At 35.7% G+C, this 16,345-nt stretch overlaps 1 protein-coding gene across 1 annotated transcript in view; it reads right to left on the bottom strand.

Moving 5' to 3' along the window:
• The window catches only part of XIRP2 (xin actin binding repeat containing 2), a 67,573-nt gene that overhangs the window by 39,691 nt on the left and 11,537 nt on the right, over positions 1-16,345 (bottom strand). Inside the window, exon 2 of the mRNA XM_010982467.3 lies at positions 4,760-4,920. Coding sequence (XP_010980769.3) covers positions 4,760-4,816 — 57 coding nt within the window. The 5' untranslated portion in view covers positions 4,817-4,920. The remainder of the gene's footprint in view (positions 1-4,759; positions 4,921-16,345) is intronic.

Here is a 16,345-nt window from a genome sequence, read left to right as displayed (position 1 = left end):
AATATTCCAAATGTCTATATAGGTACCACACATTATTAAGAATATTAAAAACATTTGACTCATTCCAAAATGTATTTAAGTTGTTAAGGATTAACAAAATAGCTTTGGAGCTATTTTTTGGGAGTACTATTTTTAACAATATGCAAAAATAGTAATATTAGTAAAAATAACAATGATTTAATAAACAGTGCTTAGTGATTTTCTATGTGTTTACATATATTTTGTCACTTGATGTTTCTCCATATTTTGTGAGATATGGACAATCATCATCCTCATTTTAAAATGCGGAATCGAGGTTTGGGGAATTAAGTCAGCTTGTTAAGTTCTCACAGCTAGGCTGTGAGTGTAGGAACTGGAATTTAAACCCATATCTGTCTGTCTTTTTTTTTTTTAATTAAAAAAAACTTACTGAAGTATAGTCAGTTTACAATGTTGTGTCAATTTCTGGTGTACACCATAATGTTTCTGTCATACATATATATACAAATATTCCTTTTCATATTCTTTTTCCTTACAGGTTACTATAAGATATTGAATATAGTTCCCTGTGCTATACAGTAGAGACTTGTTGTGTATCTATTTTATGTATAGTAGTTAGTATCTGCAAATCTCGAACTCCCAACTTACTCCTTCCCAACCCTTTCTCCCTCTGGTAACCATAAGTTTGTTTTCTATGTCAGGGAGTCTGCTTCTGTTTTGTAAATAAGTTCATTTGCGTCTTTTTTTTTTTTTTTTAGATTCCACATATGCATGATATCATATGGTATTTTTCTTATCTGTCTGTCTTAATCACAGCTGTCTGTCTTATCACTAGCTCTAAAAAATAGGCAGAAAAACAGCTACTCCAGGATTGGCATACCCTAGGACTCAGCTCTCAACATAAGTATGAGAGAATCAGGAGGGTCTAAATTTAGAAGGGTTCTGGACCAACATTGGTGTTTTGCAAATGAGAAAACCTAATCAGTAGGTATCATTTTGAACAACCTGAACAACTTGGAGGAGTCTCGTCAGACGTTATGCTCCTGTGGGAAGTGCAGTAACTTGAAGGCTTTGATTTTGATGATTTAGCACACTCCCTAGCCCAGCAGGCACTCAAGCCCAGATGGGATGACGACTGTCAAGCAAACAGGCCCCAGGCCAACCTACTTTCCTCCAGGAAGCTTCTAGGTCCACATGAAACTGGGAGGAGACTCAGTGACACCTCATACACAGGAGGTCTCCTGAGGTCTGACCCAGCCCTGACATTACCCTGGAAGCCTTGAGACCTGAAGGTAACTGCATGCCCGTGAGCTGAGGTTCTTATACCCTGAACTGTGGACTCATGGGATCCTCAAACCTTTACCCAAGTATATAGTTTCTCAAACGAATACTAAAAATGCAACTACCATATTGGGGTTTTCCATACTTAAAAATATTGGAGATGGAATTAATATTCAGGATTATCTGAATTACTAGCAAATACTCAAGTGATTGCTTTTTCAAGTTCATAACCTTTCCCCAATTACAGGGACTGTCAAATATTTAAGTATATGCACGTTGGCTCTGTGGGAAGAGAGGATATATTCTATCAGATTCTGCAACGACTTCAGATGTATGTCCTGGTCAATTATTGTTGTTTGATACATGTGAAAGTCATAAGAAAGTATGGCATCTGTCTTGAAATTTAAGATGAAGAAAGGGAAGGGTGAATTAAGGCTACAATATTTCTTTTACCTCTTCTGCCATTTAATTTACATAAATGGCCTTTTTAATTAATCACATATAGATAAAATATAAATATTAAATTTAGAAATTAAGGCAAATTTTGTTAAGAACCCTATTCTTTCCAACAACTATAAACAATGTCCAAATCATGTGCAAAATAATCTGGTAAGCGTCATTAATTATGCTAATGAATACTTTCCCAGTATGTGCATTTGCACAAAAATACCAGTTCCTGTACTGAACAAGTTGCCTCATCTCCTAAATAAATTTGAAAAACAGCTATATCCATTCCTTTCCTTTAGCACTGTGCTTTGGAATCAAATCATATTACACATGCAAAAACACACACAGTGGATTATTTTTACTACTAGTGTGACCAATACCCCAGTACTCCTGGTATTATTATTATACTGTTGACTCTGCTCACCTACCTAAGGGAGAAAGTCTTTTGAGCTGTCGTTTAGTGGTGGTGAGAAGGTTTCCTTAATCAGCTCAGCTTGTAAATGAAGTTTCGCACATGTAAGATGGGAGGACTTACTTAAGGAGCAGCTGGTGGCAATATACCTTAAATTGCTTTGTGTTGAACATTTTAAAATGTTTATCCTTATTCTATTTTCTTATTCTTGGACTCAGAAATAAGATTTGGAATCTAATGGGTGTACAAATAATGATTATTTTATTAACAATTTAATTTAAATACCTTACACAGAAACTACCTAATGTTATTTTAATAATACATGCAGTTAAATACCTAACACTTAAACCTAGATAAATATATTACGTACAAAATCATCCACTTCCTTTGCAAAGAACTGTTCTTGTGTTCTAGGGCATAACAGAAACAAGATAACTTGGGGAGTTGAACAGATAGTGATTCTAATCCCACCTCTCACACTTAAAATCTTGGGCTAAAGTTCCTGAACCTCAGTTTTCTTTCTTCTAAATTGAGACTAGCAATATATTTCTCACAGATTTCTTGCAAGTGTTAAAAAGATAAAGGAAATAAAATTGCACAGCGTAGAATCTGTTCTTAGTTGGTTGCTTAACAAATGTTACATCCCCCTTATCCTCTAGGGGGCTCTGCAGGTCACTGCCTTTTTATAGGCAAGTCTGTTTTTGTTTGTTTGTTTGTTTGTTTTTTTAGATTCAACAAAATGCCATATGGCTGAGTCTAGGACAAAGAAAAACTGATCACAGTTAGCTATCTCAATGTGATAGAAATAGAAAATATTATAATCAGTTTGGGGCCGAATCAGTGACTATCAAATTTTGCACAGAAAATAATTGGTTTAATTGTGTTGACAGAAATTTGGTTATAAGTGGTTTCCATGATTTTTTGATAGAACAAACATTTGATGCAACTCCAAATAAGGCAGTTATTTTGCTTTACTCTCTATATTTACCAGGATTTCTCTGAGATGATATAAGTGCTCGTTTTTCTCACACTATTAGCTTAGGACCAAACCAAATAGTAGAGCTTTTTTTTTTTTTTTGCTGAAGATGTTTTCTTGTATCAGAGGAGGCAGGTGAATATAGTTAAAAGAGTACTGGATTCAAGAGCTTAGGATTTAGTCTGGCTTTGTCACTGTCTAATTGCATGATCTCTCATAAATCACTTCCTCTCAGTTTGTTTTGTCTGTAAGTGGGCAGGAAAGAGAAGAATTATTAAATTACCTATGTGTAGAATTTCTTCAGAATAGAATTAACATGAAAAATTTTTGTATTAAATAGTGGAATAATTTAGTTTCCTTATGTGCCCAATGTAAACATTCTCCATTTAGCACATTATAAATACAAATCATGTTTTATACAAATTTGTTTTATGGTATATTATTCTAATGCCTGGGAAGATAAAAGCCTTCCTAAATAAAAGATTGTTTACCAAATAACCAGTCTTTGACTAGGTATTTTCAAAATCAGCTCATTTCCCCAAGAATCATTTCTCCAATTCTGAACACTAATTTGTAGTAAAGTTCCTCAGTGGTCCAGCAGGGGGTGCTATGTAAGAAGACTGGCAGGAGGCGCTGGAGGGAGACTGTTGTGGATGTGCTCTAGCTACTTAAGTCATTCCTGTACCTTCATTCAAAATCTCTGCTGCATCTAAAATATATTTTAATGACTGTGAAAACTTAAATGTCATCTAGAATTGCAATATTGTTAATGAGTTTGGCACAGTCTTGTCTCTGAATAATTTGTAAAGGAAAATGTTCAGTTATTTTAGAATGCTACCCTTCTTGGCTCTTCCCTCTCCCTCTCTCTTTCTCTTTTGTTTAAAAGAACAACTTTGCTAATTTGGAGATTATAATTATAAAAGAATATCCCTACATTCCATTAAGCTACAAAGCTGCTACTAATAAAATGACTTATCATATCCTGTGGCTTGAAGGCCACAGAATATGGAACCCAACAAATTCTTTTCAATGTGACTTTATTATGCGTTGGCTCTAAAAATCGGTGGTCTTACTGAATCTCGCTGTTTCCTATAATCATAATTGGTTTAGCAGAGTGCCTACATTGCTAATCTCCCTCATTTCTATGTTGATTAAGCTACTCCTAATGGATTTAGTGCATACAGAGAAACGAGAAAAGCAAAAGAAATTATACTGCCAGTGAATTCAAATGAACGATACACAAGACCAAGGAGGGCGGCATGCAGACCCACATGATTAAAATTTAAAATTAATTCCCAACCTTTCCGAGGAGGAGAGCTATATGTTAAATGATAATGATGGCAATAATAACACATTTATTCAGTGCCTTATAGCTTACACATAAATTATCTCTTTGACTCTTCACGGAGACCCTCTGCAGTAGATGGTTATTCCCATTTTTCAGTTAAGGAGACTGAAGTTCAGAGAGGGGTTAAGGCAGTAGCCCAAGTTCACACAACTATAAGTAACAGAGTTGAAGCTTAAGTTCAGATCTTCTGAATCTGATATACACTGTTTGTGTGTGTGTGTTTTCTACTTTATCCCACTGTCCAGTAGTGTTCTTAATAGCAATGTAAGGAAGGCGTGTGAAAGGCAGACAAACAGAACCACCAGGAGCAGCTTACGTTGGCAGAGAAGCTGCGGCAGTCACCCCTGGAAACAGCTGCCTGGTACCTCGCCATCCTCTCCTTCAAGGACACCACCTCTTGGAGGTCCGAGACACCCTTGCTCCGTGAGGCACTGTCTTCCGCAAATCCACTCGCAGGCTTACTAGGGCCAGCAGTCACTGAAAACAAATATAGCATGCTCAGATATGTTTCAGGCTTTGAAAAGAAAATAGCATACCCTTAGAAACAGTGAAGGCATTTAAAAAATGTGGTCTCAGAAAACAGACTGCAACATTTCACGGTATTTTCCGTGTGTCATGGTCACCCTCTTCTCTTTAAGCTTTCAAGCCAAGCTACATAGTGCCTATGTAGGGGCATATGTTTATGCAAACCTCAAAAGAAAATACTGTCCCCACGCCTACTCCTGTAATTATTCTGATAAATAATAGGTACTTCTTAAGAGATACATAATGTTCATAATGAACATTCCTGAAGCACTATGTGTTGGATTTGTGCTAAATGCTATAAAAACATTATCTCATTTACCTCTCTAACAACCTCATGAAGCAGGTGCTATTATTTTCTAAAATTTATAGATAAGAAAACAGAGAGTCCTAGAAGTTAAAAAACTTTCCCATGATCACACAATTAGCAGGTGGCAGATTTGGTGGTTTGACTAAATCTTAAGCAAGTCTAAAAATTGCTCTTTGCCTCTCTCTCTCCCCTTCGACCCTCAAAGAGATAGATCTAGCTAAAATATGTGAATGCTATGAGAATTAGACTAGGCTTTTTGTCTTTTATTTATAAAGGTATGTGTTACATAAGAAAGAAATAATAGTACCATTAAAAGAAAGCTTTGTCGGTCATTCCAGATAGTCTGATATTTTCCCATGTAAGCCATCTGCCTGACAAAAATACAGGGTACTAGAAATTATATATTCATAAGCAAAGCGAAAGACTGCATGATCACAGAACAGTTGTTAGAAACAGAAAAGTCTTAGAGATCCTATAGTCTCACCTGGTCTAACCAGCTCCTTTTAGGCATAAGGAAATACATCGAAATGTTTCTTTATGTGAAAGGAACATAAGCAGCCTCCCTGGTTCAAATGATTCTCTCATTATTTAGTATATGTGCCGGAGCTGGTCTCAAAACTAGTTTTTCTTCTTTACTCTAGTATTCCTTGCTGTTATTCCTCTGCTTGTTGGTTTACTATCCACTCGTAAAGAATTTTTAATTCCAAAACCATTTCAAGGGCTCTTTCTGGGACCAATCAATGTAAGGTAGGGGTGTGTGTGTGTGTGTGTGTGTGTGTGTGTGTGTGTGTGTGTGTGTGTGTGTAACACAGTCATACATCCCCTGTCTTTCACCTTAGGGCTGATAGGTTTGGAGACTCACAGGGTAGCCATCTTTGGTGTATTTTGTTACTTGAATTGGTTTGATTTAATTATTATGAACCAAGGCCCAAATGATCCCAGGTAACAGTCCACCACTCTGTTCCCTCCCTGCCCTGTTTTTTGTACCTCTTCACTCCGCCCCAACATTGAACCAGCACATTAAATTGTTTGCTTTTTTCTATTAGTTTCTTCAAGGTTTATGTACACAACAGCAGTTGAGAATAACTTCCGTGACCCAGGAAAAATTAAAAATCATTTGTATTTTGACTCCTTGAGTACTTAGTTTTCCATAGAGACTTCTTATTCAATTAAAATTTTCATTTGTTTTAATTAAAATTGTAAATATATATTTCAAAAGTTAATATTTATTTTTATATTTTGTTTCACATGGTATCAAAAAGAAACAAGATAAAAAGGAAGACATTGCAACATATGAATGCTGTGATTGTACAACCTGATACATTCACAATAAATGTCAGTTATTTTTAAAAATTCAGCTGTCTTCCAAAACCTCGTATCCACACAAAAGTAATTCCTCCAGTTCGTTCTGATAAAAAGAGATTCCCCGAAATTACTGAAACTATTACATGCTGACGAATATAAATCTTTCTTTTTCTCTGTGGATTATCTGCACAGATAAATTCTGTATATGTTCAGCTGTAGTCTTCTTACTTTGTTGTAAATGGTCACTATATAAATGTTATTGAACATGAACACTAAAGTTTTTCCACATTAAGATATAAATTTCATTTTGCCCATTATTCATAAAAGGTGTCCTTCTATTAATCTTAACAAAAAGTTAGCAGTTTATTTTGCAAAACTTTACAGACAGTATTTACTTTCCAAATATTTCAAGTTTTATCATTTTTCATCCTACTGGGAAATGCCTTAGATTAATAGTCAGGAAATCAGTTGCCTGAGTATTAAGAGATTTGGATTCTATTGCCTTGGGGCTTTTTATTCTGATTAGAAAAGACATTACATCTTTAATCTTTCTCTCTTTCTCTCTCTTTTTCTGTTATCTCTCTCCCTCTCTTTTTCCCATCAGTAAGTTTGCCTACAAAGGTAGGGTTGTGGAGTGGAAAACTTACCTTGAATTAACAAACTGTGTCCATATTGTTTCCTAACTTCCTAAGTCAGTGTCTTTCAATTTCTTCATCTGAAAAACAGGGTGATACTTCCTGCCCAGTGTACTAGAAGGCAGCACACCTGTCTGCTCCTATCTTGATGCTGATAACACCTGATGTAAATTTGTAAGGTTGATAAGACAGCCCATTTCTTAGCAATGCTAAGAAAGATAGGGATGTGGGTCACCTGACCTTGTCACCTATTTCAGAAGACTTGGATGCAACTGAGATTGGAGAACAGTGTGAAATGAGTTTAGGGTAACTTTAAAGAAAACGGTAACACAGAAGAACAAATTGGGTGTAAGACTCAAGGGTGTATTGTTCAACGTGGGGAATATATTCATATTTTTAAATAACTATAAGTGGAAAGGAACCTTTAAAAATTGTACAAAAATTTTTTAAAAAGCTAATAATTTACTGAAAAAAAGATGCCACTGTCATAAAATACCTGTGGAAAGTAGGGAATAACAGAACCTCTAACTGTAAAAGAGACAGTGAACGAACATGCTATAAGGCTAAAGTGGTCTGTGAGAAAGAGGAAGGGAAAAGTGAAATTTGCAGATGACTATTTCTGTTAGAAAGCATTATAAATATTAACATCACAAAACCATTGCACTAGAAGTTACTTGTCTCTGGGGTTTAGAGGTAATTTTTTGTGCATATGAGTAAATGAAAAAATTTAAAAGTTCAGTGAATTCTCCCAAATTTCCAGAGTTAATGACATAGCTGGGCCTCAAATCCATTGCACCTTAAATACAGAATGTTTTATTTGCTGGTAAGAAAATAATTGCTTAACTGTACAAAATATTAATTCTTTGTATAATAGAATAAATCATGTAAAGCAGAAAGAGTGTGAAGGGAAGCACTTTTAAAGAAAATAAACCACAAATAAATACAAGCTGTTACCAAGAAGACTATTAGAAGCCAAGGAGAAGAATATTTTCTAAAAGAATTCTGAGGTTCTTAGGAAAAATATTTATATTATCATTTTTTGTAATATAAGAAGTTATGTACTACAGACAGATCCAATTTATGTCCACTTTCTATTTTTCTTAAATCATGAGAATTTATGTCATTCAGGATCTATTTTCATGAGCCCCAAACATGTGCTTTTCTTCTGCAGTTTTTAAAAAGGAAGAAACTGACTCAAGCAATCAAATTTACCCAGGTTACAAAATTCTTTATGCCTTTCTGAATTTCACTTTCTACTGAGAGTCCTTTTTTAAAGCATCTTTTAAAAAACAAAGTAGTGCAATATAAGGTAGAATAACCTTTCTTTCTTGAGCAACTATCCATCTGCCTGTAGTCAGTCATAGAAGAGATTCATAGTCAGCCTTTTGTGTTTCCTTGGAGGCAATCAAATAATAGCTTTAAGATGTCAGATAAAGAAAACGATGAGGAATAGTCAATGTAATTAAAATATTTTGGCATTTTCTCCTAATTTCACAATTTCTATTATCAGTGGAAGAATTCTTAGAAATATGCACAGACTAATATCAGAAGGCATTTCAAAAGGGTCACTGAGACCTTTGTTAGGAACCATTCTCCTAACTAGCTGTTCAGGAAATTTCAAAGATGGAATTCAGTGGTTTATAAAAATGGGATGTTCCTACAGCATTAAGAAATGACAAATCTATCCTCTTTTCCCGTTGAACAAATAATTGTCTAAAAATCTGAAATAACAAGTTATAAATCTAACCCCAAGATCTTTTTAGAGTAATGATTTGGAAATGAAGGTTAATGACTTGATACATCGAGCTAGGATCAGTGCATTGCTCAAAAATACTGTCAAAGTCAGAAAAATGCTTATTCAGAAAATACCTAAAGTGTCAGGATTCACAAGACCAAATGCTTTATTATGATCTTATTCCTAAAGCAAGACTCCATGTCAGCACATTTTCTAAATTTAAATATATCTTCTTATTGTCAAAATATGAGAGGCACATTCCCAACATGTAGTCGCAGATAAAGTTTTATGGAAAGGATGACTGTGTAAAAATGCAATGGATGTTACTGGATGAAAGACAGATATTGAACACCAGGTACTTTAAAATAGGCTTACACAAGACTGTGTAAATTTTTGTGAGTCACCTCATTTCTTGTTCCCTTTGCCAACCCAGTATAGATTACGTGAACGTCTATAGAATAAGAAAAATACTTTGACCTCTTTATTCATTAAGAGACCACTTGCTAATGTCTGGATTGTGAAGCTGATATTTTCTGTTTGATTTACAGCAGAGGTATAATCAGAGGTGTGACTGATTTACTAGCTGAGGTGAAGTCAGAAGAAAGGAATGTTATCAGAAGGGAGAAAAGAACTAAGGGTATTAAAGTCTTTTTAGAAGAATTAAAATACACATTGAAGGCAATTAATAGAGTAAAATATGCTGCAGAACAGAAAGCCAATAACATATCGACAAGAATGTGAAAGATGATGACAGAGACAGAGAACAGACAGCAAAATTCAAACTACAATATAATAGCATTTCAATGGGATGATGGGAGAGTGGGAACAACAAATGAGATACAATAGAAGAAAAATTTACTGAAAATAAAATTTGGGAATAGATTTAAAATATTTACCATAATCCAGGAATAAATTTCATTTTAAAACCCCAAGATATCTGCAAATCCTGGTAAAACATTTCAGATTCAAGGAAAAAGAAAAGCTCTACAATTATCCAGATACATGAAGAGTTTCTGTGATAAAGAAACAAAACTCAGGCATCCTGAGATATCTTTATGACACTGAACACTAAAAGGAATTAGGGAACTGATTACCAGTTACCGAAATTTTAGTTTTGTGAACTGGAAGTCTACACGAATCCAAGTTGGTACTCATGTGAGAAGTCAACAAAATGTCAAACAGTCCATGGAACAAAAGTCAGCCAAAAAGAAAACAAAGGTCCTTAACATATAATACCTAACCAAGAAGGTAGGAATAAAACCAAATGTGATAGTTGTGAAAATAAACATGGGTCAAACTTCACACTAAAAGACAAAGACAAATAAATCCAACCGTATGCCACCTGCAAGACACAAAACTTGAAAAGAAAATACCGGGCAAGAAATCACCAGGCAAAAATAAGTGAAGAGATGTTATCAGGACTTTATTTCTTTCATGCAAAGCAGCATTAAAGACAAAAATATGTTAAATGAAATAGAAGGCTACTCTGTAGACAGATGATGCCACCCCACGAGGGAGCTGTACCAACTAGGGGCCCCTCCACGCTGGCTAGCACAGTACAGAAACATACACAGATCATCTGTAACAAGAGGAAGGAGAATTTTATGGGAATGTAATTGCTGTGGATGACTTTAACCTCCTTCCATCTTTGACATATGAAATTTCAAAAATAAATTATTTGAATTATATAATTAATAAAGTTTATCTTAATATACTTATTACATTATATGAAACAAATATTATCTACAATATGCATGAGACACGTTCATTTTGTTCCAGAGCTTTCAGTCTGGTTGGAAAGAGAGACAGTCAATTATAACCGAAGGAGTTAATGGGTTTGCACCAGGTGAGTTGGAAGCCTACAGGGGAGAACCTAATCCCCTGGGGTGTGTCGATGAGACAGGTGTTGGGAAGGCATCCTGAGAAGTGGAACATCTGCGCTGACACATGAAGGAGTTGGATGTGTGACTATGTGGAAGAGAGAAAGATGCAGAAAGGGGAGGAAACAGCCACATGCCAACAAATCATGTTGGGAAAATTCGGTAATGATTTTGAGGAAAATATTTAAGATTTCCTCACCATACTGTATATTACATATGAAGTATTAGATGGACTAAAGGGTTAAATGATTTTTAGAATGATGAAAAATCCTTAGAGAAATGTAAGTAATTTACAAAATGACTTCAGTTGGACTTCTTAAGCATAAATATTCAAAGTGGAGAAAATCAAAAAAAGTATAAGGCAAAAGAAAAACAGAAGAGGGACAATTATAATAAATAGGCTACAGTGTTAATTTTCTGTAAAGAACACTGACAGGTTGGAAAAAGAAACTAACGTTAGTGAAAAAATGTATAAGGGATTCAAAAGAATGATTTACAACTAAAAAAAAAAAAGCAAATATGTATAAAGTGCTTTCTGCATGTCAGACAGTCTATGTAATGCTCTCAACCACACTGTGAGGTAGAGACTATATTTATTTTTAATCTCCATTTTACAGATAAGGAAACAGAGACACAGAAAGATTGTAAAACTTCCTCAAGGTCAGATGGCTGGTGAGCTTCAGAGCTGGAGGGAAGCCAGACAGTCTGGCTCCAGGTTGTGTGACTTAGTACAATTCTATGCTACAACTTAAGAAGTACAGGTATCGAGAAACCAAAAGACAAACCCAGACAATCACCTTCCCAAGTAAACAGATGAAGAAAAATTCAAACAACAAAGAGATGCCTTTTTTGTTGTTAACTGACTCATTGCATCTGCAATAAAAATATATACAATAAACCAATAGTCCTAGATAGCCAATCCAGTGTATAATTATGACTCAAAAGAAATTCTAAAGTTTAATAGTAATTTGAACCCTTGAGCAGAAAAATGAGAATTTAATGTTTTTTTTCCTTGGAAATTTTCTACACTTAGTTGAAGAAGATTTTATTCAGTCCAGACAAAAAGCCAGGCAGAAAATAAGCTGGTCTGTCACATGGAAACCCACAGAACTGACGCAGACACCCATACCAGCTTCAAGGAGGCAAACACCCTTTTGGTGACACATTAATAGCCTCACGCTTATGTTCTGGACATATTATAAAGAAGTCAACTGCCTGGTGCTCAGAAAAACTGATTTAGAACTAAATTGGAAGTGATGAACTGAATTCTGTCAAATGTAAATATATGATCTATAACCCAGCTTGGATTTGTGTACAGGATATCATACCAATGGACAGACCATAGACTCAGAGCCATTAGCATGAATAAATTTTCTATAATTCTTAATATTTGCATATCCCTCAGCTAATAGTAAAATTCATCTCTTTTAAACATTCAGAATGCTACTGCCAAGTCAAATTTGTAATCAATTTGAGTTTTATCTATTTTACGCTCATTTGAATATTATAAAACCAAGAAGTAGATGGAGAATAAAGTGAAAGAGCAAGTGTATAGCACAATCTTGATTAATTTACAGTTCTTAAAAAACATGGAGAAGAAGGGCAAAGAGCAACGAGTGAAAGTGTATCCCCTGACAGCACAAAGGCTGTATTGCCCATCCTGCCAGCACCTGAACGGTGAATCAGATGATACGTTTTAAACTAACCTCCCAATGGTACCATTCCCCCCAAATGCATTGTGTTGTTGTGTGTACTCTTGTCACCTCCCCCAAAGTCCATCCATTCATCTGATTACCATGTTTTATACATTAACAAAAACAGATCACCTCAACTGTTGGTGCTTACAATTGTTTGCAGTGCTTTGTTACAGCAGCAATAGGAAACCATCACAAGCATCCACTGTACACATACATATACCTGACCGAGTCACAGATCGCTACACGGTAGACTCTTAAGTCATAGTTTGGTTCCAGCTCCCCCAGATCTCACAGATTTATATAAACAAACCACTCTGTGATGGAAACATCTTTGAGTTTCTTCATGCTTGAAAGAATAAATGTCCACCTACTCGGCTTAAATGTCTATTTAGATTCTAATCTCTCTGGGGAACAGAACTGCCATTTCTAATTGTAATAACTTCTTCTCGTATAGACTTGTTTTCTGTTGTCTGCAGCCCCTATCATCTCACAGGAAGAGTTCCTGGTACGAGAGCAGTAATAAATGAATAGAATTTAGATAGAAATTAAATAACCATTAGTATGTTACTAGCGCTAGCTTGGGCATATTTGAAAATTTAATCTTATTGCTACTAAATATTCTTAATTAACTGCATAGTTTAGTTAAAGAATTGGCTAGTTTAAAAAATCAGTAATTGAATAAAATGACTTAAATTTCTTTGAAATAGTCAAATAAAGTAAAACTATTAAGTGCCTATAGATGATGCATATTTTTACAACATAAATCTCTTATTAGATTTTTCCCTAGCACAAAAAGACTTGTATTAAAACAGTGATAACTGTCTGTTAATGAGTATCAACTATGTGCTAATCATTTTACATGTATTCTTATACATCTACTTTACATCTAATTCTTAAACAACCATGTCTTTGGGTGGTATTTCCATTTTAATGATGATTAAAGTAACACGGAAAAGATAAAATCATATAGGAAGTGGCTGAGTCTGGAATTAAATTCATGTACATCTGAATACAAGGCTATTTGACTCTACACAGTCTTCTACGTAAATATTTTTCATTAAAATATAGCATTTTATTATAAAGTAAATTTTTAATTAACGGTATGAATCCTACTTTCTGCTTCCTAAATATCTATACACAAATCCTTTCCAGACATTTATTTCAGTGTATCTAAGGATAAATCAGGGGGAAGCCAATAAGTTGAATTTCTATGGTGCCAAGTATATCCTTTTTTGTCTTTATAAGCTTGAGTTTAGAATTAGAAATCAAAGCAAATTCCTCAGTTATATTTCTTCGGTCACTATAGAAAACAAACTTGAGAAGGGGTTAGGTATTGATCCAAGCGAGCAGGGAAAGGGACCAGCTTTACTATAAGGGAAAGAAAATGCAGCGCAAGGTCCACTTCTCTCATTTTCTATTGATCTGCTTTGCCTCAGGGCATGGGGGTGGTGTCATGCTCCCATCAAAGTTTCTGCGTGTCTAAATCTGCATCCCAGGTATACAATAAGGACATTTGATAAACTCTCTTCTTAAGGCTTTAGTCATACATTCAGTTAACATCTACTGCCCATCCACTGTGACCAAGCACGGTGCCCAGGGCTGGGCATGATTTAATCACCATATATTCGGTCCTTTTCTACTTGAAAGAAAAATACCAGAGAGAGCCTCAAGAAATACAGTATTCTAAGAAGTGTTGATCTGGCTTTATCTCTTAAAACAGAAATACAACAGGTTGCATCGTTTCAATATGCTGACTTATGAACAAAAAAAGTTCCCAGATGGCTGGCCCTGCCAAGGAAGATGGCTTGTCTGAAGACACACCAAATGGCGCCCTCCTTAGGTGGAGACTCCTTGGAGGCACACATGCCACATTCCTGCCTCCAAAATCACATTCATTCATATGAAGATGAAATTGAATTAAAATGGATCAAGCCCAATCAGATTTGATGGGACTGAAAAGTCAATTATAGGTATTCTCATAGTGGCTCAATTTCTGTTCAGATTTTCCCCACTTAACCTAAGCAGGGAGTAGCTCCCTCTGCTGTGCTCTTTAAACATTTGAAAACTACATTTCTATTTATATTACTTACTACTTTTCAGTGTATCTTTGAATCTCTCTGCCCTCCCCACTACTCTCCCCTTCTGCCTACATGCAAGTCCCCCCAGCACAGGGACAAGTTAAGCTCATTTCGAAAACCTGTTTTACACCAGGTTCTATTTGGTTTGATCCTGCAGGAGGCAGACCCACAGGAAGATTAACCATCCACTGTGGACCCAGAAAGCCCGGTATTTATTCTATCTCTGACACTTACTTTTGACTGTAAGCAAACTGCTTAACTTCTTGAAGCCTCTTTCCTCTTACCCGTATCCTGAGAATGATTCTAGAACCACATGATTGCCTGAAGGAGGAGGAGACCTTAAGGAGTTTTACAAAGTAATTTGCACATAATAAATAATAAATGCTCATTATCTGCCAGTCACTTTAGGCGCTATTATATATCCTACGTATTATTATCCAGATAATCTTAGATGATACAAATCTGAGAATAATAAAAAGTTGTAACACTTTCCCAGATCTCAAAGCTAGCAAGTAGGAAGAACAGGACTTGGCTCTGGTCCCTATGAATCTAAAGGCTGTCAGGATATTCCATTCCTCTTTATAAGTCAAGTATCCACCATGTTGCTTGAAACAAGGAGAACACAATAAATCATGAAAGAAGAGATAAGTACAGGTAGAGATTGGGGCAAAGAAAGTGGCATAGTCCTGCTCCTATGGCCACAGGAATGGAGAAAATACATGAAAGAGAAGATTATCAATGTACAGGATATCCAAAGTGCTCGTTTATCTGTGATGAGGCACTGGCCAGTGAGCCGTCAACTTTTCACAGCAAGCAAGAGAGCATCCCCTGAAAATGTAAAGTTCACAAAAAACGTTCTGGTGTATCACGCTGCAGGGACAGATCTGCTCCTTTTATCCCTGCAAATGGTTCCTCATGTTTTCCCCTGCTCTCTGTTTTTTAGGTAAAATCGTGAAACCATCACTTAAAGTTATTCACATTTTTCATTTTCCTATGGGGCCTGTGAGCAGTGGGCTTGGCACAGTGAACCCTGGCCTGGACCAGTCAGGAAGTAATAACTGGGTCCCTCCCTAAGTCTCTGCTGCCCTTGGCGCTGCCTTCCAAAGGCAAAGAGAAGGATCCTGAATTCCTCCCTTATGATCCATTCCACTGGTGTTTTACTAAGTACCTCTGCATTGCTAGGTACCTTTGCTAAGTACTTTGAGTAAGTAGCTTTATTTAGGTGTTTGATAACCGCTGAATAAAGAGCTGTTTTTACATTTGGTTAGTTTGAATATAGGTATTCTTTCTATTTAATCTGAGTATTCCTTCTATTTAAATTGATTTTCATCCCTTTTTTTCTAAAGTCTCTGTTCCCGAAAAGCCCAAAGTTGGTATCTTTCTACATTATTCATCTCTCCCTGAGTTGTTCCCTCTTTGATGTAACTTCTTTTTCTCCCCTGTTATTTCCTAATATGCTCCTTTTTCTATTCATACTGCATACTAGCTCAGAATTTGTCTTTCCCTAAAACGATCTGCTTTTCTTGCAGTCTTTGTGAAATCCCCTATGAAGCTAGTCCATGTATGCTGAACTGTTTTGTTTAGTTCTAGGTGTACTGTTCGTACCTAATATATCAAAAATAAGCAACAGTAACGTAATGCGAATGAGCCTTTAATCATTCACAGCTCTGAAAATCACCTTCCTGGCATGCCCATCTTTGAACTGTTTGAGCATAGGCAGGGTAGGAACGTTACCAACTT

The sequence above is a fragment of the Camelus dromedarius genome, chromosome 4, assembly GCF_036321535.1.
Source record: "Camelus dromedarius isolate mCamDro1 chromosome 4, mCamDro1.pat, whole genome shotgun sequence".
Classification (NCBI taxonomy): domain Eukaryota; kingdom Metazoa; phylum Chordata; class Mammalia; order Artiodactyla; family Camelidae; genus Camelus; species Camelus dromedarius.
Note: the sequence above shows the minus strand (reverse complement) of the source record. Positions and strands in the feature narration are given on the sequence as shown.